This window comes from Chelonoidis abingdonii, chromosome 3 (assembly GCF_003597395.2).
Source record: "Chelonoidis abingdonii isolate Lonesome George chromosome 3, CheloAbing_2.0, whole genome shotgun sequence".
NCBI classification, from domain to species: domain Eukaryota; kingdom Metazoa; phylum Chordata; order Testudines; family Testudinidae; genus Chelonoidis; species Chelonoidis abingdonii.
In genome coordinates, this window is record NC_133771.1 from 134,771,911 (window position 1) to 134,788,291 (window position 16,381).

The 16,381-nt window shown below is 44.4% G+C and overlaps 1 protein-coding gene across 2 annotated transcripts in view; it reads left to right on the forward strand.

The window, feature by feature from the left end:
- FAM120B (family with sequence similarity 120 member B) overlaps window positions 1–1,998 on the forward strand; it is a 95,627-nt gene extending 93,629 nt beyond the window's left edge. For both annotated transcript variants that reach the window (XM_075064131.1, XM_075064130.1), the window contains exon 11: window positions 1,405–1,998. In XM_075064131.1, coding sequence (XP_074920232.1) covers window positions 1,405–1,465 — 61 coding nt within the window. In that variant the 3' untranslated portion in view covers window positions 1,466–1,998. The remainder of the gene's footprint in view (window positions 1–1,404) is intronic.
- Window positions 1,999–16,381: the final 14,383 nt, after the last annotated feature.

Below are 16,381 nucleotides of genomic sequence, written 5' to 3' on the forward strand. Positions count from 1 at the left end.
TACTTCAGTCAATAGGACTCAGGGATCTTAAATCTTTTCAATACATTTCCTTTAACTGTCTTATACACCTTAGCATCACTCTCCTCCATATCATTAATAATTTCTCTTGGTTTCCCAGTTAATCTAGTCAGAAGAATTGGCATACACGTATCCTCTGGAATCTTGTGGCCCCCACATGGTCTCTCAAAGGTCTCTTACAATACAATCAGTCTGTTGATAAATGGGGCAAGCTTTCTCCCACTCCTTGGTGCTGAGTGGAGATGGACTAACTGGTTGAGGCTGCTGCTTTTGCTGCTCCAGTATCTGAGCTGCAATGCGTGAATTCTCTCCTCAGCCACTAGTTGTTCCATGCATCTTTAGTTCTGTGGGCTTTCTCCTCCATTTCAGCCTTGGCTTTGACTGCTGCCATATGTTCCATGGGTCATTGGTTGGCTTTCTCCTCAGCCTCAGTTCCCAGATCCACAGCTCTACCATCATTATTTCACATTCACATTCTTTCTAGGCTTGCAGGTGTTCCAGTCTGGCCAGTTTCCTTCCAATGTCTGGGGCTGCAAGGCCTTTGGATACTTGGTCAAAGCTTATGAGCAAATCTCTCAGTTCCTGATCTGGGGTTTACCTTTTAAAGGATAGTCCCCTGTGTGAGCACAAATGCTCCAGGTCTTTTGTATCAAGACGCTCATGTGACTGTGATTCACTCATTCAGACTAAACTTTAACCCTTAAAAACTTTCACTATCAAATCTATACTTTTAACAGCTCTGGGGTTATGCACTATAAACTCAACTGACCCTGAGGCATGTGAATCCTGCCAAGACAATGCCAATTGTCTGGAATGGCTTATGACAGTGGGTGCCTACCTCAGGGCAGACTGTCAAAAACTTGCCAGACACCTCAAACTGGGGGTATGTACTGTAATTAGGTTTCACCAAGCCAGTAACAATATGAACTCCTGGATCACTATAACGGTCTTGCCATGGAGTCACAGACAGTTGTCTTAGATTCTCCAGTCTATCTTGTTACCCAGGCAAGCTGTATTTAGTGACAAATGGTCCCTCACACCAAAAATTACAAAATATTCAGGTTGCTTCCAGTCCCGAGAGATCAGTTTATTTACCCCAGATCAAGTGGTACCCTAGTTCTTACACCAAAGACAATGCCTGTAGCCAATCCAGGCTAAATAGTCATATGCCCCTTCATGCTTCAGCCTCCATTCCAAAGGACATGCTTCCATGCTGATGACGCTTGTTGAAAAATATGTTAATTGAATTTGTAACTGAACTCCTTGGGGAGAATTACATGTCTCCTCTGTGGTTTTACTCGTATTCTGCCATGTATTTCATGTTAGCACAGTCTCAGATGACGATCCAGCACATGTTGTTTAATTTAAGAACATTTTTCACTGCAGATTTGACAAAATGCAAAGAAGGAACCAATATGAGATGTCTAAAGATAGCTACAGCACTTGACCCAAGGTTTAAGAATCTGAAGTGCCTTTCAAAATCTGAGAGGGACAAGGTATGAAACATGCTCTCAGAAGTCTTAAAAGACACTCTGATGCAGAAACTACAGAATCTGAACCATCCAAAAAAATAAATCAGCATTCTGTTGGTGGCTTCTGACTCAGATGTTGAAAATGAACATGCCTCTGTCCACACTGCTTTGGATCGTTACCAAGCAGAACCCATCATCAGCATGGATGCATGTCCTCTGGAATGGTGGTCGAAGCATAAAGGGACATACAAATGTTTAGCGTATCTGCAACATCGGCTACCACAGCGCCATGCAAACGCCTGTTTTCACTTTCAGGTGATGTAAATAAGAAGAGGGCAGCATTATCTCCCATAAATGTAAACAAACTTGTTTGTTTTAGTGATTGGCTGAACAAGAAGTAGGACTGAGTGGGCTTGTAGGCTCTTTCAGTGCAGTTATATAAATTTTTTTAATTTACATTTGTAAGATTCACTTTCACAATAAAGAGATTGCCCTGCAGTACTTGTATGAAGTGAATTGAAAAATACGAAAGCTCACGCTCCAAAACTTCTGTTAGTCTATAAGGTGCCACAGAATTCTCTGCTGCTTTTTTTGAAAAATACTATTTCTTTTGTCTTTTTTTACAATGAAAATATTTGTAATAAAAAATAACAGCACTATACACTTTGATTTCTGTGTTGTAATTGAAATCAATATATTTGAAAATGGAGAAAACATCCAAAAATAGTTAAATAAATAGTATTCTATTATTGTTTAACAATACAATTAAATTGACCATTAATTGTGATTATTTTTATCTTGCGATGAATTGTGATTTTTTTTAATCGTTTGACCGTCCTAATTTCAAAAATTAGGCTTGGAAAAATACATCCAGTGCTGCTGGCTTACTGTTAATACTTCATACAGCTCTGTTCCTCAGACCCTGAAAAAGGTCCATTTCATCTAAATCTCACTGCATGTGAACCTGTTAACTGTGACTGCCTCTGAACTCTTGGATTTATTCAATTTTATATAAACAAGATTCCTTTGAATAAGACAAATTTTTCTCTTGCTCTCTGATATCACTCCCTGTGTTTGGAGTGAGCTCCCCTGCCATTTGTGGAGCAGGTGTGCAATCTAAGAGATTGATTGGACTCCCAGCTACTATTAGAAGATCAGGTAGCAGCAGATACAGATAGATCAAATTTTTTTCATCTCTGTACGGCCAGGAGATTGCATTCATTTCTTTCAGATGTGAAATGTGCAACTGTCATCCACATCTTTGTCACCTCCAGATTAGGCTACTGAAGTGCACTCTGTGTGGAGTTACACTTTAAATCTATTGAGAAACTGAAGTAACTGAAATGTTAAAGGTTATATCTTTTGGGTATACCATTAAACTAGTGCTTTTGGATCTGTACTGACTGGCTATTAATTCTCAGACCTGCTGTACACCTAAAACTTAGGTCAACCTAACTATGTCAAACCCTCCCCCCCCTCCAATCCAGCTTATTGCCTTTGTGGAAGTTTTGGCAATGTGTGATGGGCCAGTAATGAGTTGTGCTGGGACTGTGAGGTCAAGTTCCCATCATGCAACTTTCTCCACCCCGTAATGCCATTCATACCCCATAATTTTTGCACCGATTTTTAAAATTCCATGAACTTATGCGGGACTTGTCACTGTCTGCCATCTCTGAAAAAAGCATGGAACCCAGACAGCTATGTACTATTGTCATGAGCATTGCAAGCACAGGACACACAATCCTGTAGTATGTGCAGAGCTGCAAGAAGAGCCATGGAATATGATGATTTCCTGCAGGGAGATTGCTGTGGGACCTAGGGAGGAACAATTCAAGTTGGTAATGGTATTTCCGGAGCAGCTGTTAATGGTAGACCTCTGCTTCTGGGCTCAAGAAATGACCACTGAGTGGTGGGATTGCATTGTAATGCAAGGTTGGGATGACAAGCTGTGTGTGCAGAACTTTTGGATGCACAAGGCCATGTTCCTGGATCTGTGTACTTGGCTCGCCCCAGCCCGCCAACATAGGGACAACAAAATGATTGCTGCACTGACAGTGGAAAAGCAAATGGCAGTTATACCGTGGAAACTTGCAACACCAGATTGCTACTGGTTATTTTGGAGTTGGAAAATCCACTGTGGGAGCCATTGTCATGCAAGTATGCAGGGCCAGTAATCATCTCCTGCTATGCAGGACTGTGACTCTCAGCAGTGTGCAGAACATAATGGATAGATTTGCAGCAATGGGGTTCCTAAGATATGGTGGAGCAATAGATAGCGCTCACATCTCTATTTTGGCACCAGACCACATTGCCACAGAGTATGTCAACATAACTATTTTTCTATATTTATGAAGCACTCAGCAGGAAGACTGACCAACATCAGCATTGGCTGCTCAGGTGAGGTGCACAACACTTGCATCTTTAAGAACACAGGACTGATTAGAAAGCTGCAAGCAGGGACTTTCTTTCCCAACTGACGGATTACTTTGGCAATGTTGAAATGCCAGTAGTGATCCTGGGGCACCCTAGTTCCCTTGGCTCCTTGTTTCCTTGGCTCATGAAGCTGTATAACAACGACCTCGACAGCACCAAGGAAAGAGTCAACTACTGTCTGAGCAGGTGCAGAATGACAGTTGAATGTGCTTTTGGTAGATTGAAAGGATGCTGGCCTTGTTTATTCACAAGACTGGAGTTCTGAACCAAAGCTGCCCAAGCCCATATTCTGCTAGCCTGTGTACTATAATGGTACCTGCTGAAGTTATTGCTGAGTGGCATAGGAAATTGTCTTACCACAGAGGAAGAAATAAGGCTGCCATCCATAGAAACCTTTGGGAGAGGTTTGCAGAGTGCTTCCATGAAAGTTTCATTGAGATCTCTCTGAAGCTTTCAAGGGACATCCCTGTGTACATAAACAAACTGCTCCATGTGACCCCCCCCCCCCCGTTGCCTAACTCTACAGTGGAATGAAAAGGAGATAACACTACCTCTTTTTGTTGTACAGCTACTTCTTCTAGTACAAGTAAATTAATGAAAAGTGTCCTGCAGGCATTATCAATACATCATTAGAATGGGAAATACAATAACACACTTACAAGAGGGTCCTTCCCCTGCATCAGACTCTCCCGTACATGACAGCCGGGACTAACTGGACTACATTGGAACCTCAAACAGGTCCTGGCTCACAGCACAGCTGCAGTCCACAGTCATCCTTCTTTTCCTCCTCTTGCTGTTCACGGCATGGACCTGTGACTCGGGCTCCTCAGAGGTATTGATGGTGGTCTGTGGGGTCTCTGCCAAGTATGGTATGCAGCTCTTTGTAACAGGTCTGCGGCTTGGTGGTGGATTGACTGTTGGCCTTCCTGGCCTCCTTTGCTTTTATGCGGCACTGCTGCTGATCCCTGTCATACCCCTTCTCCTGCATACCCTGTGCAATCTGCTCATAGATGCCTATGTTGCTATGACTGGTCCATAGCTGCGCTTGCACTGCCTCTTCTCCCCACAGGCCCAGGAGAGCCAGTATCTCCTGTCCAGCCTGGAAAGCATCTGGAACATGTAGCCAGCATGGTGAGGTGCGTAGTTGCACATAGCAGTGGAAAGCTGCTACGTGTGCTCCCCAACATGAACAATTAGGAAAAAGCATTTCAAAAATTCACAGGGGGTTTTAAAATGGGGATTTGCTTCCTGTCTTCATGACCCATGGGCAGTGGAATTCATAATGGTGACCAGAACTGTCACTGTCAGGCATTGTGGGACAGCTGCTGGAGGTCTGACCTTAAAGTCTATGATTCTATGACTGTTAAGATTGACATAGGAAGGATCTTCTACATTCGCACCTCAGTACATCAACCATGGCTCAACACTGCTCTGGGAAGTGGTGTTACTACGTCAGTGTAGTGGAGAGCTTACATCAGAGGCAGACAAATTTAAGTGGGGGAGGGATAGCTCAGTGGTTTGAGCATTGGCCTGCTAAACCCAGGATTGTGAGTTCAATCCCTGAGGGGGCCATTTAGGGATCTGGGCCAAAAAAACAACAAAACAAACACCTGTCAGGGACAATACTTGGTCCTGCTAGTACAAGGTAGGGGACTGGACTCAATGACCTTTCAAGGTCCTTCCAGTTCTATGAGAGAGGTATATCCCCATATATTACTTTAAGTGTAGACACATGCACAACTAGGTCAATGCAAGACAGCTTACTTTGACCTAAGTTGGTAGTGTAGACCCAGGCCCCAAGTAGAACATAAGGTGTTGGTTTTGACCTATAAAGCCCTAAACAGCCTGAACAATACGGTCCAGGAACATCTCTCTTCCTGGACCGTACTGCCACAGCTGTGATCAGCAGGGGCACATGTGCTGGAGCCTCACTTGTATAAGAGAGAGTGGCCACTAGCAGGACATTCTCTGTGAGCTTTGTAACTCACTCCATACTGGTGTGAAATAGTCCTGCCTTACTAACTTTCAGGGCATATTGCAAGGCATGTTTGTTTTCCCTGGTTATGTGGGATTATGAGGACTCTGGGGAGAGGTCATAAAGATCTTCAGTATGCATTCAGCTGCTGGGTTTTGCTGTATGTAAATAATTGAGCAAAGTGCTGTTATGGAAGTAGTTTGTTTTTATAACTATTTTTTAATGAGTGAAGGAACACCCAGAGTAAAGGACAGGTGGTTCTATTTTATGAAATGAGTATATACATCAAAGTAAATGAATGATTAATAAATATATCTTTGTCTAGTTTACACAGATAAAACCAGATGCTGCTGTGATCCTGCAACAAGCTCCACATGAGTGCAGGGATCTGCCTGCACAGAACCCATTGCAAGAGTAGAGTCTGTGTTATAACATGGTTAGGGCACAACAGTGTTATAACTAGGTACTCTAACATGATTGCAGTTGTAGTGTGGAGAGGACCTCAACTGTAGTAATCTCAACTTCTGTTTTATGCTTTGTTTATGTCAATAGGCTACAAACATTGCAGGAAATGAGAAGATAGTGTGTTCCTCTGTACAGGATTGAGTATCTCTGATGGTAAAGCTTGAACCTAACAGACTATAGGTTTGGTGTTAGTCACGTTTCACTAGTCGACAAGGTGTGTTTTATATAAACATCAATAAAATCATCTCCTCTTTGACTGTTATCATATAATACTTGTTTGCAGTAGCACCTAAAGGTGCCATCAGGGCTGGGGGCTCGTTGTGCTAGGCCTGTACACATATAGAAGGATATGTTCCCTGACCTGAAGAGTATACAGTTTAAAGAGAAAAGAGGAAATCAAAGGGGATAAGGGTAGGGATACATACAATTTTTATGTACATTTCCTCTTTTGTGTTGTTGTGTCACTTATTCCCATCTGTCCCTAATTAGCCATTATGCCATTAATTGGCTGATATTATATGAAAGCTATTAGTTCTAGTGTTCACATAGGAGCAGAGCAAATAAAATACCATTTTAAGGGAGTCTGATTCAGTATATTACTACTGAATAGGTGTGAATCATCATATAAAATACATTTGGTTTAATTTCCAGGTCAGCCATTTTAACTTCTATTAAAGCTGATATTTAAAATGTATGGATCTTCATTTCTCTCTGCTAGGTTACACAGGAAACGCCCCTCTGGCTTGTGAAAAATGTAAAACAAAAAGCAGCTTGGATACATGCCATTTGGCAATGCCCAGTGATCAAACGCTTTTGGATGTCTGGAAGACTATGGAGGCAGCACCCAGCATCCAACTGCTGACTGACCTTTTGACTCTTTTACTAGGAGATCAAAACTGGAATGTAAAAGCAGTGTTGCCCCAAGTTGTGACTTTAAGATATTACATGATTGGTGGCTCAGCACTGCATAATATCTTAATGTTTTGGTAAAATCATCCCTAATTTTTAAAACTCTGCTATGAAATGGTGCTACTCTTTATCCCTTTTTGAACACTGATGGTCGAACTCAAAGTAACCACAGAGGAGACAAGTTTATCAGGTCCGAACTCCTTTTATTCAAGAGTCCCAGCTGGCTCTGTATTTACATTGAGGACATTTAATTTTCATTTGTGTTTAAGATGCAGCTCATCTAGTAGGATTTAAATGTAGATGATGATGTCTTTTGATATTCATCGTTGCCTTCTGGTTTAATTGCCCATTGATTCCTTTCTTTATCATCTGATCTACATTCCACTCTGAAGGTGGGGGAGGTGTTATTTTTTGTAAAGTTTATTCAGTGTTTGAGGTGTGCCTGTATTTAAACTATACCTGCATTGTATATTTATACAGAAAAACATCACATATAATTATACAGCTTGCTGAATACAATAATAAGACCAACACAGTCTGACCATCTTGAGGAAATGTTGCACAGCCTTCCTCTCTGAGAAAGCCTTTCCACCCTAAGTGACACTTGCAATTCAAACACTCCTTTTACTCCCAACCTGCCGTATCAAAAATTCCCCCTTAGCCTACACAGAGTTTTCACCCCATAAAGCAATGCCAGAGACTCTTTGAAATGCACTAGGAACTTTGTTGTTATATTTATTTTATATGGAAGGCACTTGGATAGTATGGTGATGAGCAGAAGTATACAACTTTAAGACAGATAAATAACAAGCTTAAACCAGGTTTCCATATTTCAAAAATAATTCAGGAATCTTTCAAGATCTGCTGACTATCAGAAGTTTTACAATATATTTGCTCCAGTCATTCTTTCTGTGTTGACCTTAGGTTTATTAAATATGATTCAGAAGTAAAACTAGTATATTAAGTGATATTATGTGTTTAATTCCTTTGCTAAGTTTTGCTCACTTTCCTAAAGTGGCTGCTTTAGTTTACACTTTTCACTGAAGTTACGTTTTGATTATTTCTACAGATGGCCAAACAAAAAAAACTGTTATAGCGTTTTTAGAACACGAGGGAAATAAAATCCTCCAAATTCTCCAGGCTTAGCAAGACTCAGACAGGCTTCTGTTGCTTTCCACCATTGAGTGACGTATCAGTTGTTGGCATTGGATACGGTGGTCCGAAACTATTGTTTCTGGTAAGTTAAAAAAAAAAAAAAAATATTAAGTACTTATAAGAGCCATCGTGAGTCTCATAAAACTGTCTAAGTGAGAACAGAAAAATATTCACCAATTTGTGGTCATGGATTTATAGATATGAATATTTTACTGCTCTATCAATGTACCTCTCTCTCTCCCTGTCTGGTGATCATCTTCATCTCCATCTTCTCTGTTATTTTATGGTCTCGTCCAAAGCCCAAGGGAGTCTTTTTGTTGACTTCAGTGGTCTTTGGGAAAGGAAAAAAGGCAACTTGAGCTTCAGTAAATTTGTGCTGAATAGAAATCAGTTGAAAAAAGTTTCAACTATGATGCAAGAAAAGGAGTGAGAGGACATAGGGCTATGGTCATATAAAAAATAGAGATCAGGAGTTATATGATGGTAGGGGAGTTATCTACAAAACTCTGATTTAATGTTAACCACTTCCTTCATACTAGCAATGACGAGCTGGAAAATGAACCTAGGCCTCCTGACTTCCACTCAGTTCCCTACCTGCTGGACCACAGATATCCTGACACAATGTATCTAACAGAGTAGGCAGCAGAAAATGATTAATGGAAAATCTTTTGCTTGACCTCTTATGTTCACCTCCTCTGCTCCTTTACTTCCTGCACAGGCCAAACACCTATGATTTCCGTATAGGGTTGCCAACAGTCCCTTACTACAAGGAACGTCCCTTATTTTTTCATCTCTGTACATAGGTGCTGGAACTGGGGGTGCTACTGCACCTCCTGGCTTGTAGTGGTTTTCATCATATGCAAGGTTTACAGTTAAGTTCAATGGCTCTCAGCACTCCCACTATAAAAATTCTTCCAGCACCCTTGTGACTCTGTATAACAAGATCGGGAGTTATTGAGTGCTGCAAAAAGCAGCAAGAAATACCCCTGGCAAATGTAGGTCAGTACTGTATATTATTATTAATATTAATAATGATAATAATGGGAGGCAGGTGGGGTGGGAATTCTAGGAAAAGAGTCCCTTATATTTTAAATACAGTATTGGTAACCCTAGGAGTTTCCCTTTCTAAAGACTTTTGAGAGATTCCTAGATTTCTACATTTGTTTTCTGAACCTTATGTTGCTTCATGCCTACATTCAACATAAATATCTTTGAAGTGACACCAAACCAAGCTTTTCAAAGTGACTTGTGATTTTGGGTACTTAAACTGAGATGCCTTAAAAGGCACCTTTAAAGCATTTCAAGTTGGGCACCCAAAAATTGAGTAACCCAAAATTACTAGTGCCTTTTGAAAACCTCAGCCCCAGTTTTCAGGGAGGTGTTGAAGCAGTGCACCTTAGAAAGCAGGCTTTAAAAATCAGCACATACAGTAACATAATCAGCTGTGATTAGAAATCTTAACAATGACCTGTTAATTTCTGACTGCTTAAAAGCAGGCCTGGGGAAATGCTCTGCTTAGAAATTCTGAAATCCCTTTTGCAGCCCTGGAAAGTGCAGCTGGCCCATGGGCTTTATTTTGAAAAGCAAAGGATCATTCCCATTTTGCAGTAACACTGCCATTTACTGGGCCGTACCAGCAGCAATTTGCAACAATGGGGGGAGGGGCTACCATTTGACCTAGAATGCAATTTTCAACTAATTAATAAAGTGACCATTAGTGCCTGAGGGGATAATAACAGGAATAAGAACAAATTGCTGTGGGGTGCAAAGGAGACACAGGCATTGTATTGCAAATTTCTTATGCCACTATTCCTTTTTTCACTGATACTTTTAAAGTACCCCCACTCAACGCTTGCTTCTTCTAGTATCCTTGCAAACCACATAAGAATTAGCCCTTCAAAGATCAATCAGTATCTGATTGTTGTTAACAAAGTGCCACCTGGAGAGAAATGTTACAATATACCTTCATTACAAAGCATTCAATCTCTCTCATGCTCGCAAGCCCTGCCTGCGCTAGAGGGGAAAAAAGCAGTTGTCAGCACTGGGCCAGGCACCTGCAATTGCTTATAAAACTCTCCATCTCCATGTACAAATGTGCTCCTAATAATTTCAGGAGACAACAAATGAAAAACAGGGACGGGAGTGAGGGTCATGGGCATAAAGTCAAGGGATTCAGAGGGGGACACTGAGCTGAGAATTCTGGACAGTGCACACTGCCCTTGAAAGTGTCCAGGGAAGCAGTGGACATGGCCCAGAGGAACTCTACCCAGAGATGTAACTTGAGGGAGGATTGGAAATAGGCCCAGCAGTTGCAGAGCACCCCCCTATCCCATCCAGCTTCCTTCTCTTGGTATGGTAGAAGGCCCGCTTGTGCTCCTAACGTTGCATGAACATCACTAGTTCTGTTATGATTGTGTTTCAGAGTAGCAGCCGTGTTAGTCTGTATCTCCAGAAAGAACAGGCGTACTTGTGGCACCTTAGGGATTAACAAATTTATTTGAGCATAAGCTTTCGTGGGCTACAGCCCACTTCTTCAGATGCTGTCTCCAAGCACATCTTGACAGTGCCCCCACTCACAGGAGTTTGATTAACACCATTGCAGCTGTAATAGTGATAGGGACTGCAGGCAAGGCAGCTGCACCAATGCAGTGAGCTCTCCCAGCTCAGTCCTGTCGTGCTTCAGGAACTGCTCTGAACAAGGATCCCACTCTGTTTTCTAACCCCGGCCCTGAGCAGCCCATGGGGCAAATGCTCAGGAAGTCCCTTAATTGGTTGTGCTAACTATGGCTGTATCTGTGCTGGGATTTTTATCCCCTGGTGTAGCTGCACTGGTGTAAACCATTCTGTCTGATGTAAATCATGTCTACATAAGGTCTGAACATCAGTTCACCTGCATTGGCTACAATCCTTCTGCAAACAAGGCCTGTCTCTCCTGGTCACCAACATCCATTTCCATGAGATCATTGAGATAACCCTGTAAACTTGAACAAAGCACTATTTGCCAGCATACAGAGTCAATCGGCGGGGTCATCGTTGTCAGCATTGCCATTCCCAGGTGCATCATTGGCAAAGTAATAGCAGAGGGCATGCTGTTAATGCTAGCTTACCCAGTAGTAGCAGCAGCTGAGATATGCTGGACCTCGAGGGTTTCTGTTTGCTAGTATGTGCCCTTCTGCACTCACTCTGTCTACCATGAAACACTTCCACTTTGTTTGGGCGAATGTGCAGAATGCAGCATGCCAAAATAATATAGAGGACAGAAGCAACAGCAGGATCATTCCCCTTCAGAAGGCATCTCCATCTTGCTTCAAGGCACAGTCAACCACCAGTCTGCTCCAGCTTACGTGATCATTGAAGGGATGTTCATCACTGTTGGTGTATAGACATAGCCTCTGGGGCAGATGAGGGAAGTGTTTCCTGTTCAATTATTTCCAGAGTCTTAGTGGGGACAGACACCCCTTTAATACATATTGAACTTTGTCCATTCCCTTCACTGTTTTCGTGAGGCCAGGGATTCAGTCAGATATTTGGTTTCATTAGTAGATCTCAGAGCGCTTTACAAAGGAATGCAGTATCGTTATCCCCATTTTACAGATGGGCAAACTGAGGGACAGTGGTGACGTGACCTGCCCAAGGTCACGTAAAGTGGCAGCAATTCCTGGGGGATTTTAGGATATTCACAGCCGTCTCACAGAACACTCTTCTAATCCCACAATACTGTGCAAAATTTCCTGTAAGCGCCACACTGAATAGATGTGCTGGGAAATGTAGGATCGGTGCCTCAATCACATGTCCCACAACACACTAGCACAGCAGCGGCTGGTGGGAGTGTACGAATATTGGTCAGATTTACAGAACTGGAAAAGGTGGTGTGCCAGCTATACTAGGCTCCGTTCAGACTCTGCTAATATGAATAGTTCATATATACTTCAGGTGGGCCCAAGAAAAAGTGTTGTGGGAACTATAACTTTGAATTTCCTGATATTTTTGTATGTCAGATATAACACATCATGAAGTAGCTTATTGCATTTTGGGGGGATAAATCTTAGTTTCTCAGAGTTGGAACCATAGGAAAGAGTTCTTTCCCTCTCCCCCCTCCCCCCCGCCCCAACCTGGTAGCTCATGATATCCCCACGGTGAGCAGACATGGATCTAAAGCCACGTCTACACTACGGGATAATATCGAATTAGCTAAAATCAGTTTTATAAAACTGATATTATAAATTCGATTTCATGCGGCCACACTAGGCACAGTAATTCGGCGTTGTGCGTCCATGGTCCGAGGCTAACGTCGATTTCTGAGGTTGCTTGTAGGCTAGTCTTCCGTAGCTATCCCATACTTCCCGCAGTTTCCTCGTCCCCTTGGGAATTGGTTGATGCTATTGTCGCGGTGGTTCTGGAAATGTCTGATCGTTATTCTTCTCCGGAAAACATCAGGCTGCAAATCCTTTGCCATTTTTCCCGGTGCCTGGGCAGCGCTATGACAGCAACCATGGAGCCCTGTTCAGCTTTTTTTTTTTCTGCACCGTATGTGTATGGATGCCGCGGAGAAGCGATGACTCCAGCGCGTACACAGCCAGCATCACTTGCTTTTGCATGATAGCAGGAGATGGTTACCGGTCTTTGTTACCGTCACTGCGGAGAAAACTGACAATGAGGATGACGGTTATCTCTCCTCCCCCCTCTAGTACTGTCCGCTGCTATCAGTGATGCCCTGCTGAAATCGCGGGGTGCACGCAAAAGCAAAATTGGATTGACTCACTTGGGACTGGCAAGTTCATCCCTTTGGTACGGTTCTAAAATAGAGTCGAGTCCTGCCTAGATAAGGGCAAGTGTATTAAGAGGAACGGGTATCACAGCACAGCTGCTCGGTGTGCCAGTTTCACAGTGTGTGCCCCTCCAACACCCACCATTGCTTCCCTCTCCCAACTTCTGGGCTACCTTGCAGTGTTCCACCCCAGTTCTGTCATGCAAGTTATCTCAAGAAATGCAGATAATAAAACGAGACTTGTGTGATATAATGAGGGGGAGCAGGCTCCCGGGCATGACAGTCCAGGCATCCGGAATTTTTCTGTTAACTCTGAACGAGGGGGCTGATGAAGCTCAGCCCCAGTTGCTATGATGATAGTACGTTACCAAGCCATTCTGTCACCTATCTCTGGCAGTAACTGGGAGTCTTCCGCATTTTACTAAGCCCCCGGCAGCCTCACCTTGAGCCAGCCAGGACACTCACGGGCTGATGGCACGACGGATCAGTCATATATGCACATTCTACTCACCGGGGAAGGGGAGAGGAGCGGATACCTGTCTTCACTCTGACAGCCATTCAGTCTACCAGCGAGCATCCGTACATAGGGTGACATTTGAAGAAGTCAAGAAAAGATTTCTTTCCTTTTCTTACGTGTGGGGGCGGGGGGGGAACTGAGAGCTATTCCCTGAACCCACCAGACACGTGTTTGACTACAGACATTGGGAGCTCAGCGCAAGAATGCAAATACTTTGTCCAGAGAACTGGGCTTGTGGGCTGTTGGATAGCTGGAGTCCTCAGTACCCCCTCCATCCTTGATGGTCCATTTGAGTTCTGGCTTCGTTTCGCTTGTCACGCAGCGCTTTGTTATCCTGGAATTTTTTTTCAAACGCTTTGCGTATTCTGTTCTTAAACGGAGCTTGCATACAACAGATTGTCATCCCATTACAGCGATTTCAGATCTGTATCTCCCGTACGATCATTGCTGGAGCTCTTTGAATTGAGACTGCAGCGCACCATGTGATCCCAGAGCTCCACGCTGGGCAACAGGAAATGTATTCAAAGTCGGGTGGGGCTGTAGAGAAGAACATCTTTTCATGGCTTCCTTTATACTTACCTGCCCGCTGCATCGAGTTCAGAATTGCTTGTCCGAGCAGTCAGCTGGTGCGCACCTGTGGGATACCGCCCGGGGCCAAACGGTCGATTTCCGTCTCACTACGTTAATCCGAATGTTAATATCGAATTTAGTGTACTCCTCTCATGGGGTGGCAGTACGAACGATTTAAAGAGCTCTTTATCTCGTCTAAAGGCGTTGTTAGTGTCGATGAGGGGTACAGCGTTTAAATCGATTTAACGCTCTTTAATCGATTTAAGCTTAGTGTCAGACCATGGCGCTTAAGATCAAAGCGTTTCAGATCACTGCAGCCAATGGAAGCTCGCAGGGGTGGCCTGCCAGGCAGGGCATCACCGGCAGCCCCTTGCCAGCCCCAGGAGCCACAGGATCCCCATGTCCAGGGCACAGGGATGTGCTGACTGCCTCTGGGGGGTTCGATATGGGGCCAGAAGGCAGGAGTCTGCCTTAGCCAGCTGCCACCACACCGAGTAAGTTGTTTGCCAGCAGCGCACCCCTTACCCCCTCCTCTCTCCAACCCCTCCCCAGCCTGAGCCCTTTCCTGCACCCAAACTCCTTCCAGAGCCTGCACCCCTCTGCACCCCAACCCCCATACCCAGTCCTGAGCCCCCTCCTGCATCCAATCTCTCTCCCAGAGCCTGCACCCCAACCCCCTGCCCCAGCCTGGAGCCCCCTCCTGCACCCAAACTCCCTCCCAGAGCCCACACCCCTCACCCCCTCCCACACCCCAATCCTCTGCTTCAGCCCTGAGCCCACTCCCAGAGCCCACACCGCAACCCTATGTCCCAGCCCTGGGTTCCCTCCAGCACCCATACTCCCTCCCAGAATTTGCACCCCACATCCCCTCCTGCATCCCTGCCCACACTGAGTCTGGAGCCCCCTCCCACACTCCAAACACCTCAGCCCCAGCCCAGAGACCACACTCCCTCCTGCACCCCAACCCCCTGCCCCAGCCCAGTGAAAGTGAGTGAGGGTGTGGGGATGGAGTGTGTGGGGCAGGGCCTCAGAAAAGGGGCAGGACAGAGACGGGGCAAGGGTGTTTGGGTTTGTGTGATTAGACAGTTGACAACCCTAGCTGTGCACCACCTCCCTCCCTCCCTCCCCTAGCATCAGCCACAGTCCTGGGCAATGCACCACTGCCACCACCACCCCCAGCACCAGCGGTGTCCCCAGACTGCCCCCTGCCTCAGAGCACCTGTGGTACCCTCAGAGCCCCCCCTCCAGAGCACCTGTGGTGCCCCCAGATCCCCCCTTTCAGAGCACCCAAGATTTAGTCAGGGGTATATAGTACAAGTCATGGACAGATCATGGCTGTGAATTTTTGTTTAGTGCCCATGACTTGTCCATGACTTTTACTATAAATATACATGACTAAATCTTAACCTTACCCATCAGTTCCTGCTAGTCTAGTCATTTTCAATCTTTTTTCATTTGTGGACTCCTAAAAAATTTCGAATAGAAGTGCAGGCCCCTTTGGAAATCTCAGACATAGTCTGCGGATCCCCAGAGATCTGTGGACCACAGGTTGAAAACTAGATCACGAAAGCAATATGTGTGTGGCTGAACATGAAGCTGTGGAGTGTGAGGAAGGCTGGTGTTTAAAAGATAAATGTTCATTGGAACCTTCAAACTCCCCTGTGGTTTAAACAAAGCTTGGGAAATTGTCATAAAAATGTATCAGCCTGGACACAAATCTCCTTGCCTGTTCTTTATTATGAATGATGATGATAAAAGTACCATTTTGCAGGGCTGCTTTATAACATTTATCCCAAATCCATGTGTGATGTGATGTTCATCCATTGTTGTCGATGAAGACTTCAACAACTCATTCGTTCGATGACTGGACTCTGTGCATACAAAGATGACTGATCAGTCCGATTCGTGTGTGAAACGTCCTGTCACACATCGAGCAGACGTGATGGCACTGTCAATGATGTGCGGGCAGCTCTGGACTTGCGCAGCTCACACTTTCTTTCAGCCTCAGCAGTACGCCTTGTCTCAGAGGTATTACTGCCTGTGTGAATGAGGCTGCACCATGCTGGATGGTTCAGTGCGAGGGTTTCCCATGTGGCGGT